A 20,644-nucleotide genomic window follows, 5' to 3' on the forward strand; every position below is an offset into this window, starting at 1 on the left:
AAATAACAGTGTTGCACAAAGACCTGGTATTTACCCCGCTTTGATGGAGGTTGCAAATTGTTGTAATTACGCTCACCATGCGGATCACCCATGGTAACCGGCTGGTGGAAGGGTGGGTGGGGGGGGGGGGGGTTGACTGGTGAGGAGGGAAATAGGTTAAATTGCTGAATATAAAGCCCTTGATTAACCAGAAAATGTAAAAGAGGGCTTATTCTTTAGGCTAACTCTTCATCGGTTAGGGCCAGGGTGGGAGAGGGCTGTTCACAGCTGACTAAAAGACTACCAAGGGACAGAGAGATACAGTATATAGAGAGATGAGCAACAGAGAGAGACATATTGTAGGTTGGTTGCTTTGAATGCTGAGCCCTTGGAGCCTTGCTCTGTTTTGTTAAATTACCTGGAATTCATTGCGGAGGTGTCTGTGTTCATTGGATTAGAAATTGACTGGTATAATTATGTAATTGGTAGAGCTTTATCCTCGGAATGAGCTGTCAGCTGGTGGAATTGATTTATTTCCTTCCCCGCTTCTCTGACATCCTCATTTCCAGACATAATAACTGACTAAATAATATAGGCTGCAGTGCCATCATATGGCATCTTTCCATTTAAGTGTTGCCTGTATAGTAGCCATGAAGACTTTCCCAAGAAAAACAACTATATCAAATGTCTATATACTCACAGCCTGGACTTACAGTCGAGTTGAGTTACCATTTTCTAGCATAAGGGACGTGTGAGTCCGTTATTGAGAAGGCAGTGGGATTGTAGCCAGTGGTCAGATATCAGACACTGTAGGAGATGACCCAGGTCAAATGAATGGGAGAGAAACCTGTCACATTGTATGAGAGTTGAGGGGATCATCATTAGATACGATCGAGAGATTCATTCCTCGTTTCATTTCATTCACATGACGTGGCACTGACTTCTCCTCTGCTGAGTAATTTGCCTCAGCGGATATTTAAAAAAGGACAAATATTGCCCAGATCAATTTGTGTTTCTTCCGCTGGTTAACCATGAAAGACGCATGCTGCTGCATCCATATCTGACTAGGAATAGTGATTCATTAGTTGCGGTAGTGAGTGGGAATGTCATACCAGTGTGACTTTAGCTCATTTCGCCAGGGAAAAGGCAGGTGCCAATTAGATCTGAGTAAAGGTACTTCTATACATGCACTTCTGTTATAAAGTGTGTTATTAAACCCCCATCACAGGACAAACAGCCCCACTCCCCACCTGCCCTGCCCACTATCTTGATGGACTAAAATTGCTCCAAGTAGACGGGATTGATTCAATGGTTTCTAATGATTTTGAAAGAAACCTCTGGTTTTATAATGATACTATTCAAGCTGTTACAATGGATACTGATTTGAGATAGACAGTTGAGAGAAACACAGTGAGAGAGGGGGGAGAGAGAGAGAGAGAGAGAGAGAGAGGGTGGGGAGAGAGAGAGGAGAGAGAAAGCGAGCTAGAGAGAGAGAGAGAGAGAGAGAGAGAGAGAGAGAGAGAGAGCGAGGCAGAGTGAGACTGATTTGGGGATTTGTTATAGGGTTGTTGAGCTGCATGTTTGTCCAAGAGGACTGGGGTTTTGTAGACAGTGACTGTCCCCCTCATCTTTTTATTGCTCTCCCTCCTATATCTCCCATTATTTCATCTCTGCCTCACGTTTCCCTTTTCTTCCTCAGTTGCAGTGATGTACATTACAGGGTTTTTTTTTCTCCTGTTCAAGGTGCAGCATGTTAATTCTCCCACAAATTACAGCAATAGCAGGTATCTCTCAGTGATACTTTATAAAGGGGAGCAATCAGGGATAATTGAGTGGCATTCAGATGGAGCCCAGCACATTCACTCCATTCAGATGGAGCCCAGCACATTCACTCCATTTCAAAGAGCGTCCATTTATCGCCTAATCGCACTTTAAGCACTGAATTTCTGGAACACAAATGAATGTCATGATTTTGCTTAAGTGTATTTGGGAATCACAGTCTTTTGAGCAAGGATAATATAAATCAAATCCCTTTCATGAGAGCTGACATTTCTACATTTTCCAATTGAAATTAATTGTAAAAATTTAGCATGAATATCTTCAAATTGCTGACAATTATACCTTTCAATGGGAACAAATTATGCGCAACAAAAAGTGGAGACATCAACTGGTGCTTCAGTTAAATGGCTTTGTTTCCCAATTCCCTGCAGTGTTTTCCTTGTAAAGATTTACATACAGTATATTGACTCAGGAGGCGACCTGCTCTGTGGATTGCTTTCCATTCTCGTTTATGCCTGTTAAATTAACTCAAATTGGTTCTTTTTGTTAAGCTTCATCGAACCTGTTTAGGTTTTTCCTTTCTCTAAGGCAGCTGCAGACATAACTGTTGATGTGTTTACAATGGAAGTTGTGGGGCCAGAATTATGCTGCTTGACCTCTAGTCAATAATAGATTTGACCTCTAGTCAATAATAGATTTTAGGTGTAGCAAAGTATTCTGTTTGAACTATTAGACTGAATACCAATGTGGACTGCCAGGAATTGGACAGTAGTTTTAAGGTGTGTTTTCCCTCTTGGCCATTGTGTTGGTAAACAGTTTACTACAACATGGATGTGATGGTGTAATTGGGCTTTGAAATAGGTGAAATAGAGTGAATGCATGCATGTGGGTGTGTAGGGTTGCAAAATTCCGGAAACTTTCAATAAATTCCCTGGTTGTCAGGAAATCCCGTTTGGTAGTCCCGAAATCCCGGTTGGTATTCCCCAAATCCCGGTTGGTATTCCCCAAATCCCGGTTGGGATTCCCGGAATCAGGAGGGAATAAGCAGGAAAGCCAACCCAGGATTTCTGGAAAACCAGGGAATTTATTGAAAATTCCTGGAATGTGAGCGGGACTTTTAGGGGCTTGTAGCCAAAGAAGGGGGAACATTGGATTGCTCTGATAAATAAGTAATTTTACAGATGGTTAAGTCCAGCGTTGCTCAGGCTGAAAAATCTGCAACTTTGTCGTGAAAATAGCTTTTAGGCTTACAACAGATCAACAAATAGGAGTCATGGGATGTCATATTGTGTGTGCGAGCGTACTTGGTTGGAGATGGAGGGGAAGGGTTAATTAATAGTGCATTGCTGAACTGACAGGCTACAGTGCATGGGTCAACAGTTGCCAAGCCAAACAAGAGTATTGAGAGCAATTAAAACCATTCACATCTCTTCCTAATTCCCCCCAAAGTGTTATTCATGCAAGAATTGCATGGCTACTATGTTGACACACAGTGGCGCAGGCCCAATAACGACAATTTACAGAAAGAATAATGGCTAATCAAATTGACAGTCACTGCTCATCAGCTTCTCACACAATATCTTATCAAAACAAACTATTATGAAGGAGGTATTTTCTCCGCTTTTCTCCATTGCTCATGTGTATGACCGGAACAACAGTGGCAGGTGTTGAGTTGGCTTAGGGCAATTACTGAGGGATTTGAAAACAAAACAAAAGGTTTCCATGGGTCTCCCCTCCTCTCATAGGGAACAGCACAGGATCCATCTCTGCTCCTTCATAACAATATTTATCATGATCAATTTGCCATGATCCCTCTGTGGATTTCGGAATAAGCTAATTTGTTGATGGCTGGAACATGCTAAGCCTATCCCCTTGTAAAACAAACGAAAATCACAAAGGGGCTTTAACCATTTTGATGATGGAACACTTATATAGGTTGAGGATAGCAGACTCTTTTGGATAAAAGTGTCTGCTAAATGGCATATTATAGCTATGTTAGCAGCTCAGCTATTCATCCAGTCATTTCTGTAGAATCCATTCTTACAATTCCTGACCCCTCAGACTGTCCATTTTGTCCAATGCAGCCAGTTGAAACGTTTTCTCAAGTGGGGGTCATTTTGGGGAGGACAATAAATGATGCGCCTATATATTCCTCTCAGGTCAGGACATTTTGACAGCCCTCACTTTAGCAGTGGACGCAATCAGGACGCATCCACAATGCAAATTGGACCAATCACTGTCCTAGGAGCGGGATAAGGAGACAGCGGGAAAGAGAGCACCATCACACTGCCTGTACGGCCCGTGTTGATTGAAAACAGTCCTCAGACTCTGGGAAATGATAGGGAGAGTAATTGACGAGAGGGCAAAAGGATAACCCTTCATAAATAATGGGACATGGAGCATGTGTTTGAGCTGGCCGGCTAGGCCTCGTTTGGAGCGCTCAAGCCCAGCTCCAGGCCTGGTATTTTCATCTGGGACCGGAGCACTGAGAGGCCTAAGGGATCGTTATCATCACACGTTGCTGTGATTGATGTCACTTGATTGAAAAAGGGGACCCTCTTAGAATGGATTCGTTTAAATGTTAGTGAACACTTTGGGAGTTTGGAGCGAAAGGCAGGGAGGCTGGTTAGATGTGTAATCAATAGATGAACGCTCATCTGTCTAGGCCGGAGTCGAGGGGAGAGGCTAACATAATTATTTCTCCGTCCTCCGTTCTTCAGACACCACTTAGGAATTCATGATTTGCTGTATATATTTATTCATCAATGTATTTGTATTCCCCCTGATTCAAGGGCCACTGTTCAGCAGCATGCAACAGTTCATACGTATAATTTGGAGAAAACACACACACAGACATACACACTTCAAGACAAATAAACACACACCGCTACTGATTTATAAAATGCATTTGCATGTTAAACTCTATGGCGTTTCCCACACTTCAATGAGACGTTGTACTGATTCACTCATACATTTCCACATAGCTGAAAGTATGCAATACCTTATTGCAATACCTTCTAGGGCATCTGTGTAGTCATGCAGCACCCAACACTTAAAGCCGCTAGGCTAAAAGTAATGATAAATACATGTGCATTCCTACACTCAAAATTGAATGCACAACTTGGTCCAACATGGACATTTGATTTATTCTTCCTTTAATATTTCTGCCAATGCTGCTGAAATGAGACCAGAGAAACTAATGATTGGCCTCTGTTCTGTGGTTCACTGATCAAGCCCCTGTCATTTAGTTCCTGCCAGATTTGGCCCCTGGTCATCTGCGAACAGACCTGCAAAAGCATAGATCCCTCACAAAAGTGTTCTCTCACCCGCAACGCATGGCAACCTTTTAAACCCATTTCCCCTTAATCATTCAGGCACATTTGTTCCCTTTTCCTCTTAAAACTCAATAGCTCAGGAATAAGCTCTGATTGATGAATAGGACGGGCAAAAGAGAAGAGAGGGGGATGAAGAGAAAAACGTCAGAAGGAGGAGAGGATTGAGATTCAGGGGATGGCGCTCACAGCTGATCTACATGTAGACCACAATCTCCTCCGCCTGATTGCTGTCTACCAAGTTAAATGTGGAGGCCATTTTAAACACAGTGTGAGCTATTCAGTGAAACGTAAAAACACAGATGACTGAATATCCAATATCAACAGATTCTCTGTCGACTTTGATTCTATTCTCTTGCGAACAACTTTTCATTTCCCCTCCTGCTATCGCTCTCTATTTTCTCTCATGCCCTGTATCTGTAATTCCTCATACTCATGTCATATAATGTGGTCTGTGCGATTGCATGCATATTTACATGTAATTTACCACATTGATAACTTAAAATGGTCCTTGATCTGCTCTGTTCATTTTGTCTCAGGCTCCAGGTCTTCCTGGGACTCACTCAGCCCACCTACCACCCCCTGAGCCCTGCACCATTGTGAATCCACTGGTACAATTGTCAAACCAATTATTCATTCTCTGCAATTACAATCGCACAAGTAACTTTTCTCTGCTCGGAAGTGATGATTAAATTAACAGCTATTCCAGCTGCCTAATAACATCTAATAGAATATTCATAAGCAGCTCAAATGGAATGTGTTATCTCCATTAACTTCATCATGCTCACTTAATTACATGCTTGTTATTGTATTTACACCTTGTTAGCACTCACTGAAGCTGACACACTTAGTGACTGGCTGTACAGCCTGTAGAAGAGATTATCACAGCATCTCTCTCGCTCTCTCTCTCTCTCTCTCGCTCTCTTTCCTCATCTGTCTCTCTCTATCTCTCTCTTTCCTCATCTCTCTCTCTCTCGCTTTCCTCATCTATCTCTCTATCTTTCTGTTTTGCTATTTTCTACTCTCCTTTCTTGGCAAAGTCATTTTCTAAATAATGTATTCTCTTTCCTCACCGTCATCTCTTTTCTGTTCATCTTTCTTATTCATGCTGTAAGGCATGCCATTTGACTTGTGATATGACTCCTGCTGTGCTCGAGCGGTTGAAAGTGTTCAAGGGAAAAAGATGCCTCATACAGTTCCCATCGCTTTAAATGTAATATATCTACCTCTGCACTCCTCAGATTGTTAAAATACAAATCGGAAAGATGGAAAAAATTTCATCTTGAAGAATTGATGTCATGATTGCTTTTGCGTTGATTACCTTTAATCCTCCTCTTTATTCCTCCTTGTTTTCTCTTGTATTGGGTTGTTTTGTGTACTCATCATGTGCTCATCTCTCAGTTTCACCCCTGACCCTCAATCTGTGCCAGTGGAGCGGTATTTGTCCAATGCTTGGTAAGAGGCCTGGCTGTGTGATGGCCATTGTCACAAGCCCTGTCACTAAGGTATGGGCATTATAAGGTGCTTGAAAGGATACAAAATTATATTTTTTGAATATAAACTAATTGCTAAATGGATTATTATGTTTTAAACTCCCTATAGTCTTCTTCTTCCCTCTTTCCAAATGTATTTTCCTCTTTACACATTTTCCTCTTTCCTTTGATTCACCCTCTCCCTCTTGTCATTCACCTCATCTCCCCCTCTGTTTGTTGATATCATCAAATGTCTACCTTCAGAATACGTAACTGGGAAGGTTTTAAATGATTTCTGAATACTAATTTCGGAAAATGTTTTTTCAATAATATAATTAGAATTTGTTATGATATATATTTGTTTAAGTCAACCCATCAACAGAGTGGGTCAACTTTCTCTCTCTCTTTCTAGTGCGCTCTATACTGTTCATTCTGTTGAATACACCTCTCATTTTGTCCTCAGAATGATTTCATTTTTTATTTCATTGCAACACAGTTAAAAGCAAGGAAAGGTGCAAAGTTTTCCATTTGAAAGTTTATTGAAAATTAAAATGTTGTTTCTATAATAGAATGATAATTTGTTATGATATTTTGTACACCTCCCTCTATCTCCCCAATGCCCACATTCCTCTCCCTCTCTCAGCCTTCTCTGCCCACATGGCAGTAAGTCAAAGTTTGGTTGTCACTCCCCTACAGCTGTGAGGTGGAGTAAATAGTCCAACCTGGTGGGAAAAGTCAATAACCCATCTACAGTGTGTAAACGTACTCACTTTGTCTCGCGTGCACGCTCTCTCTCTCTCTCTCTCTCTCTCTCTCTCTCTCTCTCTCTCTCTCTCTCTCTCTCTCTCTCTCTCTCTCTCCTCTCTCCTCCTCTCTCTCTCTCCTCTCTCTCCTCTCTCCTCCTCTCTCTCTCTCTCTCTCAGTGAGTTACTTTTTATCTTATTGATGGACTAACTTGTGAGCCAACAGAATGCCTGGCATCTGAGGCAGAAGTTGCACAGTGACAATTTACACTTGGTGGCTAATGATGCCTAATGCACTTACTGCATTTTTTTGCCTCTGTATATCCAAATTATAACTTGTAGGCCTTTATTGTTTCATTGCCTGCATGTGCTGTTGTCCTTTAGTCTGATAAAACAACTTGTGTGTGGTCAAATGTGTTCAAATACATCTTGGCATTCAGAGGACTGTTTCAGCATGGCCTGTTTCCCTCTTTGGGGCTGTATGCCAAAGCCTCTCAACCACCCATCACAATATGACAGGTGTTTGGCTCTTAGGAATGTTCTTCTTGCCTCTGCGTTTTCTTGTAATGCCTGGATTAGGCTACTCAATGAAATTCGATTTACTGTGTTGCTGATAGTCCTTTGAAGGGGGATTGGAGTAGGCCTATCCTGGCCTATTATTCTCTCGCCATTATTCATGACATTGTCGAATATGTAAGTAGCCTGCCTCAGGGAAATAATGGAACCCCCAGCCTTTTAACAAGGTGATTTCCTTGTTGCTCTGAATGGAAAGCTATGAGATGACAAACCGCTTAATAAAGTATTCTAATTGGATGAAGGAGAATTAACTTTAAGGGAATTAACGCAAGTCATTCAATGAGTGCCATACCACAGTCATTCTTTGCTTTTCAAACTCGATCAGTCATTCAACGTTATCTCCCGTCGATTTTGAAGGTCTATTAATCCGGGAACAGGCTTCACTAATCGGGTTATTATCCATTTTTATAGATGCGTTCTTGAGATGCGGACGAAATGCAGTATTATGAAAACAATGTTACATTTTTTAAATGTTTATTTGGACTGTTTCTTTGGGTTAACTTTTACTTCATGCTATTTGAAAAAAAGGAAAGGAATGGCTAAAAATGCGCGCGCGCGCACACACAGACACACAGATGTAAACGCTTCTAAAACACTTGGGAAAGACAGTTGGGGGAGAGTTAGGCCTTGTAACAATGCCCCTATACTAAAGGCAATCCAGCTAGTGAAAGCTGAAATAAAGCTACTTCCAGTGCCCCTTTTATCTCAAGAATTTCCCCCAAAATCGCTTTATTGTGTCGTTAAAATGAGACGAGATTAGCAAGTAAAAGAGGCGAGGGATTTTCAATAAAGAGGGAAATTTATCCGAGAGGTAATTTCACGCGAATTGGTTCAGCACCATGGACGGGGTCAAATTGGGCAGAAGAGGAATTTTTGTGAGGAGCGGTAACTGCTATCGAGTTAATAGTCAACTGTAGGGCTCGCGGATTAAGACGTGAGATCATGAGGAAGGACGACATCAAATGAGTTGGTAGGCTACGGCACCTCATATGAAAATACGTTTTATGTTTTTTTATGTGTCTTTTAATGTGGGTCTACGTTTTGTTGTAAAACAAATATGACCATATAAATCCCTTAATCCACACCTTTGTCCCTGTTTAAACTAGGCTACATCAATCCATACTGGGTAAGAGCTCTCGCCATTATTATGTGGTCCTCTGTAGCTCAGCTGGTAGAGCACGGCGCTTTTAACGCCAAGGTGGTGGGTTCGATCCCCGGGACCACCCATACACAAAAAAAATGTATGCACGCATGACTGTAAGTCGCTTTGGATAAAAGCGTCTGCGAAATGGCATATTATATTATTATTAAGAGTATTTTTGGAGACACATCTGCAAGCTTGTTAATACTGTTTCATGCTGTTGAATACACTTCTCAATTCAGTCCTCAGAATTATTTCATTTTTCATTTCATTGCAACACAGTTAAAAGCAAGGAAAGGTGCAACGTTTTCGATTTGACCGTTTTTTGTCAACTGATTCATCTTAAACCAGGAAAGAAAACGTGATTATTATTTTGTTATGCTATTTTCCTCCTGGAAACTTGCTTCTGGCTCATACATGACTGATCATAAATAAAAACTTTAATACCCAAGTAAAAGACTACGAAAATCTATCTATCAACAAACACCATATCATCAATACATGAAATATACATTAGGCTTATATGAGCTACTGCATTGCTCTCCTTTTAAACCTCTCCAGGGCCTAGATCTGTTCCTTTGGTGGCCTGTAGCACCCTGTGAGAGGCTGCTAACGGGTCATTCCTGAGGGTCAAAGGGCAGGGAGTTCACTATTTGTATTTCTTCTCTCTTCTTCAGTTCGTGAGGAAAGCATGTTGTGGAGAGTGTGGAGTAACAGAACATTGGGACAACTAACTGGGGAGGAGTTTAGATGAGGCCTTGTTGTGCTATATCCTACCACTTCAAAGCTGCTATTCCTTTGGTGATGACTCCTGCTCCATGTAGGGGGAATTGGAGGGGGTTTGATGTCTCTCAACACACCTCCTTCCCAGTGGTGCTGGAAGGTAGGATGTTGAGTTGTGTCAGCTGAGCGGAATGCTCTTTAGCTTTGAGCCGCAGTGCTGCGATGCTGGAGGCCCGGCGGTCCACAGGCGAGGAGGGGGAGGGCTCTGACAAGGCCGTCGGGGGCTGGACTGGGGCCTCTACTGCAGGTATGGGCTGGCGTAAGAGTGTCAGGGGACCCATGCTGGAGAAGAGTCTGCCGACAGAAGAAGAGCGATAGGGAAGGTTGGAAGAGAGATAGATACAGAAGTTGTCAGGGAAGGAGAAATGATTAATTAGACATACATTCCAAAGTAACCACTTCAATCAGATGCAGCCTTACTAATAGAGTTGTTGACGGTGCTCACCTTCCAAAGGAGGGGTTAATGAAGGTGGGGTGTCTAAACATGGCTGCTCCCATGAAGGGGCCAAATCCCAAGGGGGAGGAAGAACTGGTGAAGGGGTGGGTCAGACCCTGGAACGAGGTGGTAGCAGCTGTCCAGGCACACTCCAGGGAGGGGTGAGAGTGGGGCACGAAAGGACTTCCCTCCAAGTAGTGGCTTAGGTGGTGTGCTGCACCCAGGGGTCCAGAGATGGGGTGGCCCGGGGGGTGAGTCTGACCCCCAGATTTCTCTCTTTTCCGCCACTTAGCTCGGCGGTTCTGGAACCACACCTTAGAAAGAGGGAGGAAGAGGAAGAGGAAGAGCATGAGGCCTAGCGTTGGGGTTAGAGTTATGGGGTTAGAGTTATGGGGTTAGGGTTATGGGGTTAGGGTTATGGGGTTAGAGTTATGGGGTTAGGGTTATGGGGTTACGGTTATGGGGTTAGAGTTATGGGGTTAGGGTTATGGGGTTAGGGTTATGGGGTTAGTGTTAGTATTTCAAAATGTTGGATAACAGTTCTCTATTTGGTTTTTGTTACTTATTGAAATTGTAATTTGGACATGACAATAAAGCATGTTTTGTTCAAATTGAAAGTAAACAAATTATTGGCGACAGTGAAGAGAACAGAGAGGGAGGATTCCCCTCCCATACAGACTTGACACTGGTTATAAAACGAAACACACGGAATTTACAAGGTTTTATCACCTCTCCAAAGAATGATTTGCTCATCTACAGCTGAAGCGTGTGACATCTGGGGCGTTGAATGCGTAGTCTGGTATCTAAGGTTGAGACTCGAGTTTCAAAATGTAAGCAATGTCCTAAATGAGGATGGTAGGGGTATCTAGCACCTATAATGGCGTCTATCTCCTTGAAGTGCGAGATATCATCAGATCAATGCATGACTATTACAAAATGAAGATGGAAAATCAAACAGCATTACCCCGCCACCGCTATGCGAGGATGCCACTTTCGTCAATACTCGCTCTGTTTGAGCTGTTATTAAGTCAACGATAAAGTAATGAACGGCCTGAAGCAAATTCCGTTTTCTGGTGTGTTTTTAAAAATAATGTTCCTCTCTTACTGTCTAAAGTGAACTGTATTACTTAATGTAATTATAATAATAATAATAATTATTATTATTATTATTATATTATTATTATTATTATTATTATTATTATTATTATAGCAATAATATGCAATTAGGTATATTATAGCCTATACAATTGTATTATAATTAACATTATTATAGGATATGCTATAATGTGGTTGCATGTTTATCGAAATTAAATATGGTCATAATGATGTAAAATATGAACTAATAATAATTTACGCTCACTTGCACACGCGCCTCGGTGAGATTCAATTGCATCGCTAACTCCTCCCTAAATTGACAGAAGAAAAAAAGGCAAATAATATTCAGTTATCATCATAGCTTTACACATATAAATCCAATGATGACAATAATAAAAGCCTAAAGATACAATAGAAAGTACATGATATAAAATATGAAATATCGTTAGCCTACTTTGTGTGTAGGCTTCTTATAATGAAAATAAACAATGAAAATGAATAGCTATTAAATCTGTTTGAGTCAATAGATATCCTGTCTCACAAATATGTTGCAAGTATGCCAACAAATAGCTCCACCATTTAGCAAACCTTTCTATCTGCAGCAGCCAACTTCAATTGACATCTCAAGAATGTAAACATTTTCGAACAATATTTTTTGAAAATATTTTTTTGCAACCACAATTATCAATAATAAAAAATCACAATAATTCACAATTATATTTAATAATAATGAAAATGAATACGAGTGTGTCACTGTCAGATCATCATTACAATGGGTTTAAACCAATATAATATCTAAACCAATATAATAGCCTACTCTATATTTCATTGGTATTCTATTCCTTGCGCACACATCTTTTAATATTTCGTTTTGTTATGTGTGAATTACAGTGTACAACATGTATTATTATTATTATTAATACAACTTTTATAAAACAGTCATATTACGCATTATTAGTCTTTGTTATTATTAATAATAACAAAGGCTAATAGTTAATAACAAAAGGCTAATAATGCGTAATATGGCTGTTTTTATAGTTCATACAAATAATTTAATGAATAATATTACTGTTCTTATAGTACTATTAATGATAATAAATGTTTGATATTCTTACATTTCTTAGCCAAACAATGTTCATGTATATGTCGATCACCTCAATGCAAGGATTTACCATTAAAAAGGCTAACTTTCGAATCACATCTCTAGACTTCCTATTTGGATTATCACAAACTGAAACTCCATTTTACTTTTCTTTTCATGACCATAGGCCTAGGCATATATGCAACAGATTCACATTTTCATAGTGTTAAAATAACTGATCAAAAAAAGTGCTGGCACATGAGAATTCTACCTCGTGAACACATCAGGGTAGTGCGTCTTTTGGAAAGCTCTCTCCAGCTCCTCAAGCTGATAACTTGTAAACGTAGTCCTGTATCTCCTCTGTTTTCGCTTTAGCATCCCCTCGTCTGAGTCACTGCCAGCTGAAAGGCACAAGTTGTCCTCTCCGTCTTTTACATCTCCATTGATGTGCAAACTCTCCCCGTTCTTTGGGGACATTTCTACGTCTTCGCAGATGCGCTCCTTGCCAGTGTCCTCGAACTTTGGGGCGCCTAGTTCCCCCTGCTCCTCTTTCCCTCGCCCGAGGTTCTGTTCTTCCTCGCTCTGACTTTGGGACGCGTTCTCCCTGTATGATTTACTGCGGCTGATGCTAACTTGTGGCGCCTGAGTGATTTTCAGATTTTCGTAGACTTTGTCTAGAGGACGCTGCCTGTCTTCTTGCTCCTCAAGCTCGCGAATTCCGCGACTGGAGTCCATGAACTTTCCCCCTGGGCCATATAGACGCCGCAACTTGGTGGGCAGGTGCATGTCCGCATCTTTACGAGAGACTGCGAAGAGATACGGTTTATTTTAAGGAACTTATAAATTACAGCGCAATATGCAATATGTTTAACAATATTAGTATGTAGCCCTTTTTATAAGGCTAGGTTGTGTATAGGATATTCTTCTCTAAAAAACCCTAGGCGGGCCTAATGAAATGTACGTTAAATGCAAAGGCCATTCGCCACATGAATTAAAAACCATGTTATTTTAATACGCTCACTATCCCCTGAAAATATAAATGTCACGTTCAGGCTGCATAGATTTTCAGCCGAAAACTCAAAACTTACTTTTTTTGTTTCTCATGTTATTTTTTCGTTTGCATTTTGAACGCTATATCCAGTGCTTGACTTTGGCAGGAGCTCACCAGAGCTGAGTAGGCCTACCGGCACCTCGCATGTTTTACTGCTTGAGATCCTGTTCCTCTTATAGAATATTAGCTCAAAAGTATTGTGGAGCTCCTGCACCTAAATAATGTATAAACAGTACCGTCACCCAAAATCACTACCGGAACCTATTTCAGTCCAAGTCAAGCACTGGCTATATCTTAACCATTCTTTGAATACACTTTAAATACGCAAATAATGCAAATTTAGCTGCAAATTCAATTTACATTTGGATATGTGTCCTATTATTTAATTGCATATTACTCCCAAGGTAGGGTGCAAAGTGTTACAGAGAAAGTCAACCAACAACATATTACCTTCCAAAGACGCATTATGCTCCACTCTCCCAGCCAGCATGGGTAAACTTTGCATTCCTGTGAGTCTGACTTTGAGAGGACTTCTTCGGCCGAGTATGCTTTCGATGCAGTATGAGAGCATGGGCGATTTAGGTTTACTCTCGGTTGTGTCGGAGGCATCTTTCCCACTTGGATGGCTCATGTTTTTCGCCGCACAGGTGAGCCTCTAGGCCGGACAGAGCTTGACTGCGTAAAAGTATGTTCTTCGACCGCCCTGCCTCCCCTCTCTCCTCCCCCGTCTACACTGACATCTGAAGGCTACTTTACTTGTCATAGTCTCCAAATCTGTCGCATACACGGGTTCTTGGCTTCCTATTGGTTGCCAGCTGAAAAAAATAAGCATAATAGCCCCCGATTGTCAGTCAAGTTCAATTTCAAGAACCAGCCAGATCATAGCCAATGTTTTTCAAGAGCTGTTGCCATACTTTTCCATGTTAGGCTATTAAAACCCTTAGAATTGAATTTCTTACGCACGTTTAGATCAGATGGCACATTGACATTTGGATAAAATTGTGTTATAGACACAGGTGAGGAGGAACAATAACCTATAGGTAGGATATAGGTTATTATAGGACATGTGATATGGGGGACTGACATTTTAATGTGCAGTGATCAGTGCAAAGGTGTGTGTGTGTGTGTGTGTGTGAGTGCACCCGCATGTGGTGCTATAACATCAACCGTGAATTGAATATGCCACCTGCTGTAATTGTTTTGCCATTGCAGGTTAGGAAACGAATTCCCAGTTTTCGTTTTCTTCTCGCTCTCTCTCTTTCTTTCTCGCTCTCTTTAATGGCATGAAATACACAGGTAGGCCTAGCTAAATAATCACATTTAAAAAATCACATTGAATGCATTCACATCAATGTCAATGGCATCAGATATTGTGTGTTTTCTGTCTCTTTTACGCACGGGCACTCCTGCGTAACGGTTGTTGTTGAGGAATAAAGGAGTGGGAAAAAAAGAGAAGTCATTTTAATTTAGATTGAAAATCACCCACATTTCTCTAGCCTGTAGGCTTGAATGGCTTACCAATTTCCATGGACACGTGGCAGACAGAAGGTTGTTTAAACTCTCAGCGTTCGAGTATTTGTGACCATGGAGACGGGTAAACAAACACAGAAAGCGGTTGTTGATAGAATGGCTGCGAAAAATGAAACAGCGCAAGAATCCGTCGATGGGCCATATTACCTCGAAAAGGTGTTGATACCAGATGACTCAGACGACGATTATCAATATGAGGAAGTTCTGGCCGATGAAGAAAGGAGTATGGCAGAGGGGGTTGATGAGGATTTGGAGGCCGCGGTAAGAGCAGTGCGAGATGCTTCAGATGAAACGGGGTCAGTGTTACAGAGGCTCAGCTCAGCTAAGCAACCCATCTCCCACATTCCAGAGGTGGTGGATGACTTTCTCCGCAACTTCCTTGTCAAAATGGGCATGAGCAGAACTTTGGATTGCTTCCAAGCAGAGTGGTACGAAATGGAGCAGAGGGGGTTGTTGAAAACCGAGCTAGTGGAGTTTGTGCCTGACGCATATACACACAACCAACTTCTAGACAACGAGCTGAAGAATGTACAGAGAGAGCGGGACAGCTACAGGCAGGCAGCTTCCAAAGCTAGTGAAACACTGGTCAAGCTTCAGAAAGAGAGGGATTTCCATCGTCTGCAGCATAAGCGTGTTGTCCAAGAGAAGAACAGGCTTGTTGAAGACATCAAACGACTGAAGAAGCACTATGGATCATATGAGCCTGCACTGAAGCAGTTGAGTGATAAGTACCAAGTGGCGCTGAAACAGAAGATGCTCGTCAGTTTAGAGAGGGACAGAGCATGTGGCCAGGCCAACAGCCTGGAAGCCACTCTACGTAATGCACATTTATCATCTGCAATCCACTCAGCCAACAGAGACACAGGTCTGCCCCCAGAACAGGAGAAGTATCAGAGTAAGTCTGGCAAAGGAGTCCAGCTACAGAATGATGGAATTGCCCTCTATGACCAAGACAAAGACCCAACTAAAAACACAGCTCAGAAACACCCCAAAGACTCTGAGTTTCCTGTCAGCAGCCGTGTGAACCCCTACTTAGGCCAAATTAAAGCTCTGGCCTCACATTGCCCCAAATCATCTGGATTCCGCTTCACCAACTCACTGAAGGCCCATACCCTGCCAATAAGCTGTCTCGCCCTGCACCCCCGCAAGTTTATTGTAGCCTCCTCCAGTGACGACCAGCTCTGGAGGTTGTGGGGTATGCCCATGGGGGAGATGATCATGACTGGGGAGGGTCATAGTGATTGGCTCTCTGGCTGTAGCTTTCACCCAAATGGTGGAAGCCTGGCCACCACCAGTGGAGACACAACAGTAAGGATCTGGGATTTCTCCCAAGGCCGCTGCATCCTGACTCTGGATGGTCACACCCATGCCACATGGGGCTGCTCCTTCCACTCATGTGGGGACTTTGTGGCCTCCTGCTCAATGGACAACACTACAAAGGTGTGGGACCTGCAGAGCGAGCGCTGTCGTAGCACGCTGCGTGGCCACGTTGACTCAGTCAACAGTGTTACTTTCCTGCCCTTTTCCAACACTCTTCTTACTTGCTCAGCTGATAAAACCCTGTCTTTGTGGGACGCCAGGATTGGCCTGTGTGCACAGACCTTCTATGGCCACCAGCACTCCTGCAACCATGCCACCTTTAATGCACTGGGCAACACTGTTGCCTCCTGTGATTCATACGGAGTGGTCAAACTATGGGATGTGAGGAAAGTAGCAGCCATGATAACCATGGACACTGGGCCACATCCCAGCAACCAACTGGCCTTTAGCCCGTCAGGCCGAACACTGGCTATCGCCAGTAATGATGGCTCAGTTAAGCTGGTGGAGCTGGCATCTACTCAGGTGTCCAGTTTATTGGGCCATGATGATGCTGTCCAGAGTGTAGTCTTTGATCACAAGGGGGAGTACTTATTGTCAGCCGGGTCAGATGGTGCCATTCTCATCTGGTCATGAAATTAATAAATACTTAAAATGCTTTCTAGCTGATTATTAAATGTGAAATAGACTAATTGCTGACATGTGTTTCATTGTTTGATTCTTGTACAGAATTCTGTTATCCAATTATCTTATTTGTGAAGAACATTTACCACTTTTCCTGAATAAAATAACTAAATATGTTTTATAAATTACTCTTTTATTTCTGAATTGAGGCATTAATAAATAAATAAGGTTTGAATTACCTTATTTGCATGATGCACATTAGCTATGATTTATACAAATCACTAATTGAATTCACACAAGTAGTCTACCAGTATGGAAAAAACAAGTAATTTATCTCTAGAATGCCCAGGAGCGGCGCTATGATTTTAGAAGCCATTTTTTGAGTGGAGAGCGGAAGTGGGAAGAAGCACACAGACACAACATCTACAAAAACAAAACAAAACGTGCACACGAGATAAAATGATGTTTTAATTTTTTAAGGTTCACCGCGATTAAAGCTTGGTATCAACCCAGATTAACGTTGTTTACATATGGTTGCACGCATAGATAATGTTTTGTAGGCGACATTTCACACATTTGGTACAAATGAGCATGTTCTGCATCTCACATTAGCTAGCTAATTGCTAACGTTAGCTAGCCAGCCAGGGTTGGTAACGTTATTTAACTTTTATTTGAACAGTTAACTTAGCAACACTGTGTAAGCAACTATGGAAAGCCTGTACAAGCGTAAAGTGTTCGCGACGATGCGAAAAAATAAAGCTGAAGCAAAGAAGAAAAGGGCTCAAATCGGTCTGCCGTCGTCTATCCTTGATGACAGTGACGAGGAGTCCTGCGCGAGCACGACCAGCATCAGCGCCTCAGACTCGGAGAGTGAGTATCAGAATTCGGACAGTGGGAGCGAAAGTACACCTGCCAGTGGAGAACAGAGTGAAGGTAGTAGCTCCAGCGAAGGTAGATCCCGTCCTCGTCGGAAGCGCGTCCTCGCTGACAGCTCCAGCGACTCTGACAGCGACGTAGGAACCAAACCCAAACGGAAAGTAGTTCCCAAAAAACGCATTAAACAGCAAAGTCAAGATTCTGATTCGGAGGACGAGAGTGCCGCACAAAAGGCCAAACAAGTTGCCGAAGCCAAAGAGACCGCAGCTAAACGAAAGCAACGCCAGTCTCAACTCCTGGCATTATCCAAGAAGATGAAGTCCCGCGTTCCGAAACGCAGGGGCACGTTGGAGGTAGCTTATCACCATATATAATGTAAACGAGCATAACCTAACATGCAGTATCTTTAAGTGTTGATCCATTGTGCAGAATCATGTCGCATACACCCACAAAATGTCCATAGGGTACTGAGGAAATGTTTAACATTGTTTTACAACCCATGTATTGTTTGCTTGTAAAGATTCAGGATTCAGGTGAAGAAAAGGGTAAAGAAGCGAAAGATGCTAGTGGTGACGAGGATGATGACCACCACGATGATGCCCCTGAACTATTGGTGGGCAGTAGTGAAGAGGCGGCAGATGACAGCGACAGTCTGAAGGACTTCGTAGTTGAGGATAAGAAAAAGACAGTGGACAAGGAGGAGTCAGATGAAAAGGCTGTTTCTCTTCCACGCCAGTGTGAGTCTTTGCTGACACTATATCATGGGTCAATGTTTACACCTGAAAGCATCACTACTATGTGTTATGATTCCTTTTCCTCTTGCCTCTTTTTGCTAGTCATCACTGGGTCTCAGCTCAATCACTTTCAAGTGGTCGTCAAAGCCCTTATGATCAACGTCCTAGATGAAACCTTTCTCAAGTCTCTTTACGGTAAGTGTTTTTAAACAATCAGGGTCTTAAACACCATCCCCAATTTACTGTATGATCCAAGTGTAGGGAATCTAATCGGTTGATCACTGTGAGCAGGCGGTGATCGGACAAAGCGATATGCTCAGGAGATGATGGCGTCGCTGTTCCACTTTGATGAGCGGACGATCCTCCCTCGCCTGGAGAACCTAAAACAGCGGAGCCGCTGGACTGACCGGTACAAGGTGAAGAAACATTTCTCAGAGAACTTAAGTCATTCAACATTGGCTGCATATTCACTGATCTGTATACAGCTATGCTTGTACTTTGGCTAAGACTTCCATTTTTACATTATGTGAAAAAGCAATATGCAAACTGAGGTATGTGTTTTTGTGTCCATGTGCAGGAGCGGGTGGAGTGTTACCCCAAGGTCCGGCTGATGAAGTTAGGATTGCATGGGAGTGTTTGTGAGGCATGCAAGCTCCAGAGACAGTGCAGTTTCAGTGTGCGTCTCTCGGGGCAACTGTACGACCTCAACAGCCTCCAAGAGGACAAATTCATGCCTGATGACACACAGGTACTACATCTGAGAAGAAATCAAGTCTTTGTTTTAATCATCACTGTCCCCAGATGAACGCATACAGTACATGTGACATTGGCATCCCATAAAACCCACCCTAACAAAAAGTACATCACAACAGATCAACGTCAGATTAAATAATGATGTATCCTTATCCTTGCACCAATTTAACCTTTTGTGAAATGTAATCTTTGCAGTTTGTCTGAGGGAGAGGGTTTTCAACGACAGGTCACTTACCTTGCATGTATTTCCTAAATTACAGGCTTTCAGTGTGGGCTCCGTTTGTGCCAGCCGAACAGAGGTGTATCATGCTCTGAAACACTTCAAGTACCACTTGTTTCAACACTGCCGGACAGTGATGGAGGAGGAGAAGAATGGAGAGGAGGAGCCGGTGAAGGAAACGGTGAAAAGAGTGTTCACAAAACTGGAGGAGAGTGGCTGGATCTCAGAGGTATATACCCCACTTCCCCTCCATAAAATGACAGTACTCCTCATTGAATCGTCATAATCTAATGCCTGTTTCAGTGTTCCCCCAAACTCTACTCTGTCAAATGTGTAGAATAGAAAGCAATGCTTTCTGATTTTCCTCACTGACCCTCACTCACTGTTTCATTCCCATGTCTCTCTCAGCAATATGAGAAGTTCCAGGACCATCTCAATGATGCAGACTACTTCCAGGAGGAGAAGCTAGACTGAAGGATTACCACAGACAGGATCATGGATCTACATCATATTATATTATAGGCATCCATTTAACAGTTTTACTGTTTATTCTGCACATTGTTAGGAAATAAGTGTTTTATTCATATACATTTTATTTGACTTCTTCCATTCAATGTTAACATTTAAGATTGTACTGAAAGCTTTTAAAAACTATTTTCCTCCTTTAGTCGTTACCCTATACCAAGACATCTATTGTACCTGTATTTTATCAACCATTTTATATCAGTAAATGCTCATAAGCAACCAAAACATTTAGTGTAGACATATGTTATATACTGTATGTGCAAAGATGAAGCAGAATACTCTGGTACTGCTGTAAATCAAAAATGCTACCCCTGAGTGTTTTCATTAAACTGTCCTAGTTACCTTTCCTACTAAGTTGAAGCAGTGCTGTCCTTCCAATAGTTAAGATAATGTCAAATGGAGTTTGCTACGACAGATGACCTCAAATGAAATGACCATATAAACATGAGTCATTTTCTCTGTGGACTGCAGTATTCAGTATAGGATGGTACGACTCTTGTGAGTTGCTTATTTTCTATCAAAACGCCTGTGTGATGCTTCATAACACAAACCAATAATAAAAACTACATTAAACAGTATGTTGTCCATCCGTGTACA

At 42.1% G+C, this 20,644-nt stretch overlaps 3 protein-coding genes across 3 annotated transcripts; 2 read left to right on the forward strand and 1 right to left on the reverse strand.

Moving 5' to 3' along the window:
- Positions 1-9,129: 9,129 nt before the first annotated feature.
- LOC121541239 (aristaless-related homeobox protein-like) lies at positions 9,130-14,221 on the reverse strand. Its single transcript, XM_041850217.2, has 5 exons — positions 13,919-14,221; positions 12,689-13,223; positions 11,602-11,647; positions 10,251-10,555; positions 9,130-10,099 (listed from the first exon to the last, which is right to left on the reverse strand). The coding sequence occupies exons 1-5, from the start codon at positions 14,097-14,099 to the stop codon at positions 9,874-9,876; spliced, it is 1,293 nt and encodes a 430-aa protein (XP_041706151.1). The 5' UTR covers positions 14,100-14,221; the 3' UTR covers positions 9,130-9,873.
- Positions 14,222-15,042: 821 nt separating this feature from the next.
- On the forward strand, positions 15,043-17,007 carry LOC121541240 (sperm-associated antigen 16 protein-like). Its single transcript, XM_041850219.1, has one exon. The coding sequence runs from the start codon at positions 15,053-15,055 to the stop codon at positions 16,949-16,951; it is 1,899 nt and encodes a 632-aa protein (XP_041706153.1). The 5' UTR covers positions 15,043-15,052; the 3' UTR covers positions 16,952-17,007.
- Positions 17,008-17,333: 326 nt separating this feature from the next.
- On the forward strand, positions 17,334-20,625 carry LOC121541917 (coiled-coil domain-containing protein 82-like). The gene is made up of 7 exons (XM_041851308.2): positions 17,334-18,168; positions 18,336-18,552; positions 18,652-18,744; positions 18,841-18,965; positions 19,127-19,297; positions 19,563-19,751; positions 19,931-20,625. The coding sequence occupies exons 1-7, from the start codon at positions 17,647-17,649 to the stop codon at positions 19,994-19,996; spliced, it is 1,383 nt and encodes a 460-aa protein (XP_041707242.1). The 5' UTR covers positions 17,334-17,646; the 3' UTR covers positions 19,997-20,625.
- Positions 20,626-20,644: the final 19 nt, after the last annotated feature.

This window comes from Coregonus clupeaformis, chromosome 27 (genome assembly GCF_020615455.1).
Source record: "Coregonus clupeaformis isolate EN_2021a chromosome 27, ASM2061545v1, whole genome shotgun sequence".
NCBI classification, from domain to species: Eukaryota; Metazoa; Chordata; class Actinopteri; order Salmoniformes; family Salmonidae; genus Coregonus; species Coregonus clupeaformis.